This window comes from Phacochoerus africanus, chromosome 5 (assembly GCF_016906955.1).
Source record: "Phacochoerus africanus isolate WHEZ1 chromosome 5, ROS_Pafr_v1, whole genome shotgun sequence".
NCBI classification, from domain to species: domain Eukaryota; kingdom Metazoa; phylum Chordata; class Mammalia; order Artiodactyla; family Suidae; genus Phacochoerus; species Phacochoerus africanus.
The window spans coordinates 38,619,966-38,631,655 of record NC_062548.1 but is presented as its reverse complement, the minus strand read 5'-3'; the positions used below and the strand labels follow the sequence as shown (position 1 = coordinate 38,631,655).

The window sequence follows — 11,690 nt, the reverse complement described above, 5'->3', positions numbered from 1 at the left end:
CAAGACTGCCAAGATCCTTGCCTTGTAAGAACTTACTTTGTGGTGAGAGGAGGCACACAAGTAAATCATTTCAGAGAGCAATGCGGGCTATGAAAAACTAAAATCAGGCCACAGGAGAGTGTAGAGGGAGGTACTTTAACTCAACTGGTCTGACAAGCATTCTCTACTTCCAGGCCATTTGGGCAAAATCTTGAGGAATGACGACGAGGCAGGAGAGATTCCAGGGAGAGGAAACTGCGAGGGCAAAGGCCTTGAAGCAGAGAAGAGCTTGGCGGTCTGACGAAGCAGAAAGAAGGCCAGTGTGGCTGGGCAGCCCTAGCCAAGCAGAGTGGAGTTCAGATGAACGCAGAGGAGGCGGCGGGGCCAGATCCTGCCCGGACTTGTAGCCCACAGTGAGATCAGATTTTCTTCCAAAAGTGATGGCTTTACAGCCAAACCGCTTTGTAGAAGGGCGCTTTCGCAGCCCGTGGGACTTATCCAAGCCCCCGTGGCTCGTACCCCCGCCGTCAGCGTATGAGTCTAAGGGCCAGTTTTGCATCTGTGCGGTCATCGCCCCTTTACGTGGCTTCTTCCTCTCCAGACCTTGAGCCCCTGGGACGTCCCCAGCCTGGTGACCGCAGCGCGCAGCTCGGCGCCTGGTCCACAGCAGGCGCGCAGCCCGGGTGATGCAGCGATCGCACACGGCAGGTGATTAAGAAGTCGGCGCAGAACTTACCCCCTGGAAACCCGGCCTCCCACTTGGCGCGGCCACGAGGATTCCCGGCCGGAGGAGGCGGGGGCTGGCGCGTGACGCAGGCTGCAGCACATGGCCCAGGAGTGTGCTTTTTGGGACAGGTGCGGGGGCCGCCAACTTCACGAAGGCACAGACGCAGCCTGGCCGAGGCACAGCTCTCCTGCCGGGGTTTATTTTCGGCTTTGTGAGTCTGCTGCGCGGCCGCAGAGGTCTAGTCAAGGGACGGGTCAGGGTGGGGGGCGGGCGCAAGAGCCCCCTGGACGCAACGAGAAGCGAGCCGCGTGAGTGGTGGCGGCCCGCCGGCCTAGCCACTTAGAAGTTTTTTTGTGGACTCCGAGGCTCAATTTGCTAATCTAGGAAATTGGTCTCTGAAATAAACGAAGACTCGCTTCGCAAATTCATTCACCTTCTTCACTTCCCTCTTCTCTTTGGAAGCCCAAGAGTCTGGCGTAGGAGGCTGTCACCCACTACATCCCTCAGTCCCAGCGGCCCAATAGCTGGACGAGACTTTGCGTCCCCCGGGGCCTCGGAAGCGCCGGAAAAGCCCCCTCGGGGTGCGGTCGCGGGGCCAGGTCACGTGACCCCCGCACGCCGCCTGGCAGCTGCGGCTGCAACTAGCGCGCATGCGCATTTCTCTATCCTCCCCACCTCGGTTGGCTCCGACGCAACCACAGTCAGCTCCTCCCCTCTGTCCCAGTCTTCATCCTTCCTGACTTTCACTCCCTTCCCCCGCCCACTGGTTACGTCAGGCGGACAGGCCTACGAGCCAATCACGGCTCTATATTCAGGGGACGGCACGCGGAACCGGTCGGATCGGACCAATGGGGGCTCTCGGAGTGGGCGCGCCCCAACTGGGCAGGGGAGCCGGGGCCGAGTGGGCGGTGCTTCCCCAGTCAGCATGTGGGCGGGGGAGGGCGGTGACCAGCAGCCGCAGAGGCGTCGACGGCGGCGGCGACGACGACGACGTTCCTCAGTCTTCGGGGTGGGCTCGGTGGCGCAGGCCGGGCTTCGCGGAGGTCTCGGCGGTCTGCGGCGGCGGCCCTAGAGAGGCCGCGGCGCTATGGCGTGGTGGTAGACCGGCTCAGGCCGGCGAGGCGAGGGGCGGCGGCGATCATCCGGTCCGCGGCGACCTTCGGCGGGGCCCGGGGGTAGGGAGACTCGGGGCGGGGGTCGTCCCGGGCAGCGCGGGGCCGCGGGGCGGGGCTCGCAGGCCGTCGGGGTGCAGGAGGTCTGGGTCGCCGCGAGGAGCCGCCGCCGGCCGCTGGGCCCCGCCACCGGGCCGCTCGACGACGACGCTCCCGCGGGAGCCCCGCCTGAGGAGGACGCGGCGGCGGCGGCGAGGCCGCGGGAGGCCGCGGAGGATGGAGGAGCGGAAAGAGGAGGGCGAGGCCGAGATCCAGGAGCACGGGCCCGAGCACTGGTTTTCCAAGTGGGAGCGGCAGTGCCTGGCCGAGGCGGAGCAGGACGAGCAGCTGCCCCCCGAGCTGCAGGAGGAGGCGGCGGCCGCCGCGCAGCCCGAGCACAAGCAGCAGAAACTGTGGCACCTCTTCCAGAACTCGGCCACCGCCGTGGCCCAGCTCTACAAAGGTGAGGGCTGCTGCCGCCATCTTGCGCCGTCGCCCCCGCCGCAGCCGCCTCGGGCCCGGCTGTCGGGCGGTCGGCGGAGAGTCCGGGGTGGGGGGTGGGGTTGGGCGGCCTGCGAGGCTCCGGCCGTCGCGTCGCGGCCCTGCCGCCCCCTCCCCGCAAGATGGCGTCGCGGGAGGCGGGCCGACGGGAGGCGCCCGGGGCGGGCGCTGGGGGCTCCAGCGTTGGGGGCCGCCCGGGGGGCCCCTCGCTTCTGGGGCCGGGCCGCCGGGCGCCCGGGGCCTGTGAGGGGAGGGGAGGGGCCCCCGGTCACAAAATGGCGAAGGGAGGCTCCGGGGCGGCCTATTGTGCCGGAGCCGGTCTCGGGGCGGGGACTTCGAGGGGGCGCCTCCCACCGCCGCGCCTGGGCCCCGGCTGCGCCCCGCGTCCCGCGTCTCCCCCTGGCCGCCCCGCCGCGACCCCTTTCTTGCCGGCCCCCGACCCAGTGCGGGATCCCGAAAACCTTGAACAAAATGGCGAAACCTAATATGGCCGTTCCGGAGTGATTGACGCCCAAATAACATTGCTTTCTCTCTCTCTCCCCCTCCCCCCTCGCCCCGTCTTTGTGCATTCTTTCTTTCTTTTTTTTTTTTTTTCTTTTTGTCGTCTTTCAGACCGAGTGTGTCAGCAGCCAGGACTTTCTCTCTGGGTCCCCTTCCAAAACGCAGCCACCGCTGTCACCAACCTCTACAAAGGTAACGCTAACCTTGCTGCATTGCCGACTAAGGGGAAGGGCAGCCTGAGTCAGGGGATAAGTACGGCGTTCCGAGGGCATTGGCCACCGTGACCTGGCCCCGGGTCGAGGAGTGTTTTCTGCTCCTGAATTCAGCCATTAATAGCTTGCAACTAGAGAATGCTGGTGGTGGTATATACCTAGATAGCCGATTCTCAGCTAGGGGGCATTTGTCCCCTCTCGGCGACATTTGGCAATGTCTGGGGGCACTTGTGGGTGTCATCATTTAGAGGAGGCTGCTGAATATCCTGTGGTGCTGAAACAGCCTCCCCACTCCCACGTCGGCCCTGGCAGTAGTGTCGAGGTTGAAAAGCTCAAAGCTGGAGACCCTGGGAAGAATTTATGTCTCACAGAGAGGTGGAAGGCACACTGGTGGAAAAGCATCTCTTGGAAAAGGTTTTTTTGAGTTTAGACAATTCCCAGAATAGTGGTGGCATAGCATTTAAGTGCGTCGAAAAGTAGTTAATTGGAATAATATGTGCGCATATTAGCACCCTGCTTTTTCCTAGCAAGTCATGGATGTTTGCCTTCAAAACCAATTGTACTTTGTTGGCAGCAGATCTGTGATCGGAGTTTGAGTTGATTTGTGTTTCATGGTAGTGCTTTTCTGCAGTTAATCCCCTCCCCGCCCCCACGTGAAGGTATGTGGGTAAATGTTCTTGCCCATCATGCTTCCTTAATAACGATGGGCTTAGATTTTGTGCATTACTCTCATTTCGAAGATTTGGAAATTTGGGTTTGATTTTTGGCAAGGTTTCTCTGGAAAAAGGATTTGAATTTGAATGCTAGTCTTAGTAAACGTGTAATTAAATCCTTTTAAACTTTTAGAAGGTGCTGATAAATGCTGTAAAGTTTTGTGCATTTCAAAATTATCGAACTTTGTTTCAACTATTGAAGCACAGGCTGTGGATCGACTTGATTCTCAGATTCCTCTTCTTGCATAAGAATGAGCAAATTAAGGTAGCATTTTATGGAAGAAATATCCTTTATTTTGGACTACCTGGGTAGAACTTGCAGGTTTTGGGAACCGTAATTTGAGAACGTAAACAGAATTGAATGGAAAGTTAGGGAATGAGGAACTGATAGGCTAGGCTTAATGAGAAAAGGGAAACAGTATTAAAGGGTGCCAGTGGTCAACTTTGATTTTATGTAATTCAGTTCCTTAGATTTTGACTCTGACATCTATTACTGCTTGAGAGTTTTGAACATTCTCTGGAATGGCTTTTGGTTTCACTGAGGCAGGAAATTTTGAAATATTTGAAACTCATTTTTTAAAAAAAACTTTCTTGGAGTATAAACTTATATACAGCGAATCACCTTTTTAAAGATGTATAGCTTGAGTTTGACATACATTGTTAGTGAATGGAATATATTTATCTCCCACCCTCACCCGTGAACACCACGGATCTGCTTGCTGTATGTAGGGTTTTTGTTTTCATAATATAATAAATAGAATCTTATGGTATGTAGCTATTTGTGTCTGGCTTCTACTTTTAATGTTTTTGGGGTTGATTTACAGAGTAGGCTTTGCAGGTAGTGATAGCTCAGGGCTTTTTCATTCTCAGTAGTGTTCTGTTTTGTGGAGGTATCACACTTTAGCCATTTGCTTTTTGCAGTTATTTTTTGTTTAAGGGGAAGGCAGCCTGTTTCTTTAGTTCCTTCTATGTGCCAGGCTCTTTGACTAGGTCATACAAAAGTATGAATATCCTCTGGCTTTCAGTTTTTGGTACTGTTTGCTCCCAGAATGTTATCTCTTTAGGACTACAGCTGGCAGCTTTCTTTGGTATTATTTATTTATTTGTTTGTTTATTTTCCTTTTTAGGGCCGCACCCGCAGCATGCGGAGGTTTCCAGGCTAGGGGTCGAATTGGAGCTACAGCTGCCAGCCTACACCACAGCCACAGCCACAGCCGCACCAGAACCGAGCCGTGTCTGCGACCTACACCACAGCTCAGGGCAACGCCGGATCATTAACCCACTGAGCGAGGCCAGGGATTGAACCCTCAATTTCATGGTTCCTAGTTGGATTCGTTAACCTCTGGGCCATGACAGGAACTCCTCTGTTAATTTTTTGTATAAAAAGATAGGCTCAGAAGCTGAACTTGGAAATAAACCGTAATTTGATTACTTGATTTGAAAATGCTTCTTAAAATGTTTTCTTTGTTTAAGAAACTTTAATTAAAGGCCTTAAATTTGTTTTTAAATAAACATGGGAAGTTCTTGCATTACTGCAAATGCTGTATTGTTAGGCCAATGTTAGTTTTGTCTTGTATCGTGTTTCTGTAAAATGAAATACGTCTCTAATGGTTATGGTTAGCTGTGGTTTGTGGAGTTTGGTAGTAGTATAGCATCATTATTAACCGATTCACAGAAAGTGTGGATAAGCTCTGAGGATCTTCAGATTCTTCCTCCTTTTCAGGGCGTGGTCTTTATAAAGAGCAAGAGTGCAGCTGTAGGAGTAATTGGGTTCTTAAATAGAACCAATAAAATTAGCAAGATAGTGTCACAGTTCATGTAGCTGTTAAGTAGTGATAAATTTGGAGTGCTCACAGTTTTGATGAAATATTTACATGGGATTTACGGGGGGGAGATTTCGGGGGGATATCTGGAAATGGGCAATGCTCTTGTGTTTTGTATGATTAAGCCCTTATCTGACGAGCTAAAAATGGCTCATTTTGCAGCCTGGGGAGAGGTTGGCACTTGAACTAGCTCCTTGATAACACCTAAAATGAGCATGAGGGAAAGTCAGAATTGAGGTTAAAGTCTTGCAGAAGGCCCCTTTTGATTGCCTGTGGGGCTTTGAAAAATTGAACATTCGTTTGGTTTAGTGTGGCTGGGTGGGGGGACTTGGAGGAGAGAGAGGCGGGCATCATTAGTGTGGACAGAATTCAGCAAAGTGGAGTGGTAGTACTTCTACCTACATAGTAAACTGTTGGGTCAGCCTTTGGCATCATTTTTTTTGGAAGATAAGAAAATGGCTGTTTTTTGTTTTTGCTTTGATTTGATAAATGTAAAGAAAGTGATTGGTTTATTAAATATTCAGTAGGGTTGTGTATCTGGCTTAGTACATTGTTTGATTTTTGCAGCTAAAGGCAGTGAAGTTTCTGAGGTGGTTTTCACCAAGCCTGGGTTCATGGTTACCTGACAAATGCATGGTCACGCCTGTCTCTGTCTTGCTTCTTAAATCCACCTCCCATTTCCTTGGGAGACTGGTTTCAGTCTCGCTTGTGACTCCTCATTAGGGAAGTATCCTTTACTGAATTCTAAATTCTTACTATCATTGGGGCTCCTTGCTCAATAGAGGTTGCATAGGTGGCTGTCTTTTGGGAACAAAACTGTCCTGTTGAACCTCTTGTGGTCAGATGGACCAGTGATTTAATTGTTATTTCTCTCAGCTTTATAATGTTTTCTTTGATTTTTGTTGTAAGTTAAGCTCCAGTCTCCTACCTTCACATTTTAAAACTGGGTCTGAAATGTTAACTGCCTGGAGAGTTCTACCACATATGTTGAGCATTCTCTCCCTTTTTTTTTTTTAAATGCTTGCACCCATAGCATGTGGAGGTTCCCAGGCTAGGGATCTGATCAGAGCTGTAGCTGCTGACCTACACCACAGTCACAGCAACGTAGGATCCGAGCGCAACTTAGACCACAACTCACCTACACCACAGCTCACAGCAGCAGCACTGTATTCTTAACCCATTGAGCAAAGCCAGGGACTGAACCCTTGTCATCATGGATACTAGCCGGGTTTGTTACCCCTGAGCCATGAGGAGAACTCCCAGAGCTTTCTCTTGATACTATTTATATTAAAGGTGTTTCGGATCTTCTCCTCCACCAGCCTTTGCCCGGAAGTGTGACTGTACTCTAGCAGTACTTGTTGAAGGCCAGCAGCATCATTATGGAGTCTTCTGCTACATTTTAGACAGTTAACTACTGCTTAGTTGCATGGTCCTGGAGAAAATGGAGCAAAATATTTCACCATTATGTTCCTTCATTTTGTCAACTGAGGTAGGGTTAATTAAGTACAGACTCTTAGTATGGCATGTAGTGAGTCTTCAAGCATGGACTGTGTTGGTCAGATTCTATTTTTTAGGTATGTCTGGCTATGGACAGTGCTTAAGATGAAGGATTCTTATTTTCGTGTTGGAATAACTTTTGTGGTGGGTACTTCTTTCTCTTTCCCTAAAAGGGCTATAAATGTAAATAGAATTGAGAGGTGAGAAAAATCATAGCATGATGCCTTTAAAGTCTTTGATGAGCTATCTTGCTGCCAGAGCCTCTTTGTAATATGTCGGCTCATTTGATCGTGGCCCTCTTGGGCTGTATGTGAACTGAAAGTGAATGGACCATACTGAAAATTTGTGGACGAGTGATTGGTTTATAAACAAGTGGTCAGAGAAAGCATACCGGAAGGCTGTTACTGAAATTTCAGCTTACTTTTTCTTTTGGTCTTTTTGCCTTTTCTAAGGCCTCTCCCACGGCATATGGAGGTTCCCAGGCTAGGGGTGGAATCATAGCTGTAGCCACCGGCCTACACCACAGCCAAAGCAACGCTGAATCCTTAACCCACTGAGCAAGGCCAGGGATCGAACCCGAAATGTCATGGTTCCTACTTGGATTTGTTAACCACTGAGCCACGACGGGAACTCCTCAGCTTACATTTTGACGTTCTGGAATTGGTTTGTGACTTATCCTTCTTAAAAAAAAACCTGTTGTGATTTGAGTGTTCCAAATGTTTTGGTATAGATTATGATTAGAAACCATGAGTCTTGTGGTTGCCTGGGGGGAGGGGGAGGAATTGGGATGGACTGGGAGTTTAGGGTTCATAGATGCAAATTATTGCATTTGGAGTGGATAAGCAGTGAGATCCTGATGTATAGCACAGGGAACTATATCCAGTCACTTGTGATGGAACATGATGGAGGATAATGTGAGAAAAAGAATATATATATATAAGTGTGTGTGTCTGTGTGAGAGAGACTGGGTCACTTTGCTGTACAGCAGAAATTGATGACACTGTAAGTCAACTATAATGGGAAAAATAAAAATAATAAAAAATCAAAAAGAAACCCTGGGAGTTCTGGTTGCAGTGCAGCGAAAATGAATCTGACCAGAAACCATGAGGTTGCAGGTTTAATCCCTGGCCTTTGCTCAGTGGGTTAAGGTTCCAGCATTGCTTGAGCTGTGGTGTAGGTCACAGATATGGCTCAGATCCGGAGTTGCTGTAGCTGTGGTGTAGGCTGGCAGCTGCAGCTCACATTTGACCCCTAGTCTGGAACTTCCATGTGCTGTGAGAGAAGCGCTAAAAAAAAAAAAACCCTGAGTCTTATTATTAAACCAAGAAGCAGCAGTCTCAGTCATTATTAATATTGTTTATAGATTGTTTCTGTGAATTTTTGTAGAAGATAGTCTTTTTCTTACGTGTGATTTTTTTTTTTTTTTTTTTTTTGGTATAAGGATATGTTGGCTGCAAGTACCAGAACATACAAGTCAGGCTGGCTTCTGTGGTGTGGACATAGATCAGTTGCTCTCTGACTTAAAGGCTGAGGGTGGAATTGACTAAATCCAGTGGCTCAGGCCTCCTGCTCTATGGCTTTCTACTCCTTGTGTATGCATGCTCGTGTGTGCTAGCTTTGTCCTTAGGCTACTTTCAGTATATTGGCATCTCATACTGAACGTTTTAGGGTCACTCATGGAAGGTTGGAAGAGCTCAGAAGTTTCTTTCTCTGGGGCTGCCAGTAAATGACTCTTGTCTCTTGGGCAGAATTGGGTTGCATGGTTACTAAGAACCAATTTCATAGCCACAGTCGGGGGTTATACAGACTTAACTGAAAAGTTTCACCCCTTGAGCACATATGGAGAAGATGTTCTCTAGAGCTATCCAAACAAAAATTTCAGCAAGGGAGGACAGGATTGGATGCCAGGCAACTGTGGCACTGGGATTTTTCCTTGGTTCCTTCCTTTGTGTGTGCCAGGTGAAGATTAAGTCAATGTATAACTTCGCTAGAAATTAGTGTTTCTTTTTGGATACTACTTCATTAGGGAATACATAGAAATTGTTTCCTCAAAACAATTGAAAAACAGTTTTATTTTGGCCATGACTCTCATTTGTTAGGCTCTGCCCTTGGCATATGGAAGTTCTCAGGCCAGGGATTGAACCTGTGCCACAGCAGTAACCTGAGCCACAGCAGTGACAATACGGAGTTCTTTTTTTTTTTTTTTTTTTTTTTAATACGGAGTTCTTAACAGCTAGGCCACCAGGGGACTCTTCAACTAAAACATATAAAATACTTTTTTTCCTTGAAGCAGACTAGTTGGTTAGTGCAGATTTAATTCTAAGTCATATGTTTTGTGACTAGTTGTCTTTGGAAATGGTGCTTTGATCTAGCAGTGTGATTTTTTTTTTCTGGTTTGTAGGTTCTCTAAGGGGAAGGGGAAATTAATTCTTGAGGAAGATATATGCTGTAGAATTTTGCCTATTTGGCAAGGCCCTTTGAGCTTTAGTTCCAGTTCCTTGTTTATGAAATTTGGATATCTGTTATGGCTAACTCACATAAGGTTTGTGAGTATCAAAAGCTATAAAAAGTGAAATTTGATGTCTCTGTGTTTCCTGTGAAAAAGTTCTGCATTTGGTCTTCATCTCAGAAATAAATCAGTATGATTCTGTGCCTGCTGCTCTTGCTAGTTGTGGGGAAAGGAGACTAATAAAATCTTCTGCATTTGATTTCAGCTACTCATACAAAAACGTTTTTTTTCCTGAAAAATATGAAACGAGATGTCTACTGTGACTTGTTTGAATTTTGTTTCTTGAATAAGGAAATGAATGTGTTGCTGGGTTGACCTTTTGATGCCCTTGGACTTTGCTTAACCTTTATGTTTATGGCCCTTTTCCACAGTGGCTTTGTGAAATCGTTTCAGTAGCATATTTCTTTAAAATAGTGTTGGATGCAAGACTATTCCCGTAGTTTCTGTGCTCTGCACTTCAAGAATTTGAGGGTCTACTTGTCAAGGTTCAAGTGTATTCAAAGCAGTCTTTGATTGAGAGGCTGTGTGTGTGTGTGTGAGATCCTACTGGACACTAAATTAACCTGTGATTAAAAGTCTAGTCTGGGCATTCCTAAGATTCTCCAGTAAGCAATAAGGTCTTTCCTACTTAGGAATGATAGGAGGGTTTTATTTTCAACCAAGTTAACTCTTTAAAGTTCTTAAACATAAAGACTGTATTTTGTTTTATTTATGTATTTATTTTTCTTTTTACAGCCACACCTGCAGCATATGAAAGTTCCCAGGCTAGGGGTTGAATCAGAGCTGCAGCTGCAGTCCTACTCCACAGCCATGCCAGATCTAAGCTGCATCCACAGCTTGCAGCAGCACTGGATCCTTAACCCACTGAGTGAGGCCAGGGATTGAACCAGCATCCTTATGCATGGGTTCTTAACCTGCTGAGCCCAAATTATTTGCTTTTTTAATTAAAAAATTTTTCACTTGTAGAGTATGGAAGTTCCCAGGCCAGGGATCAAATCCGAGCTGCATCTGTGACCTTTGGCACAGCTGCAGCAATGCCAGAAGGGACTGTATTTTATTTTATTTTTTTAGGGCCTCACTTGCAGTATATGGAAGTTCCCAGGCTAGAGGTAGAATTGGAGCTGTAGCTGCTGGCCCACACTACAGTCAGCATGAGGGATCTGAGCTGCAGCTTTGACTTCCATCACAGCGCATGGCAGCACCAGATCCTTAACCCACTGAATAGGGCCAGGGATTGAACCCATGTCCTCATGGATACTAGTTGGATTCCTTACTGCTGGAGCCACAGCAGGAACTCCAGAAGGGACTATGTTGTAAATACTTGAGTGTCAACATGAGATTTTAAGGAAATAACTGAGATTGGATTAATCTGGGTGGTAAATTAATTGGAATTGGTTTTCAGGATAGGCTATTAATGGTATCAAACCAAATTATGTGCAGGTAGTGCAAAAGCATGCACCAGAAGACCTGAAAGGTTGTTACACTTGGCTTTTCTCCTGATCCTGTTACTCTGTAAAAGTCTATTTACAAAATGCTTGTTTTTAAGTATGTTCTTGATTCGTTTTGATGTTGAGACTTGTGCAGAAGTTTTGAGGTGAAATGGTCAGTTGGTTACATTTTAAAAGAGGTTCACAACTTACTACATAATTGCCTTCCTTCTAAAACTATAAACATTTGAGTTTTCCATTTTTGTTCACCTGTGATGAAAGCATCAGTCCCTTGCAGATTTGACTTCTGGGATTTCCTTGCGTCCACAGTCAGAACAAATCAGAACTTTGCCAAGCTCTTTCTTCTCAGGATTGTCAGTTTATTTTTATTTAAAAAATTTTTTTTTTTTGTCTTTTTGCCATTTCTTGGGCCGCTCCTGCGGCATGTGGAGGTTCCCAGGCTAGGGGTCTAATCGGAGCTGTAGCCGCCAGCCTACGCCAGAGCCACAGCAACGCGGGATCCGAGCCGCGTCTGCCGCCTACACCACAGCTCACGGCAACGCCGGATCCTTAACCCACTGAGCAAGGGCAGGGATCGAACCCGCAACCTCATGGTTCCTAGTCGGATTCGTTAACCACTGCGCCACGAT

The 11,690-nt window shown here is 48.0% G+C and overlaps 1 protein-coding gene across 1 annotated transcript in view; it reads left to right on the top strand.

The window, feature by feature from the left end:
- Positions 1–1,392: 1,392 nt before the first annotated feature.
- Positions 1,393–11,690, top strand: part of HAPSTR1 (HUWE1 associated protein modifying stress responses) — a 28,354-nt gene continuing 18,056 nt past the window's right edge. The window contains exons 1-2 of the mRNA XM_047780526.1: positions 1,393–2,320; positions 2,971–3,051. Of these exons, the coding sequence (XP_047636482.1) occupies positions 1,555–2,320; positions 2,971–3,051 (847 nt within the window). The 5' untranslated portion in view covers positions 1,393–1,554. The remainder of the gene's footprint in view (positions 2,321–2,970; positions 3,052–11,690) is intronic.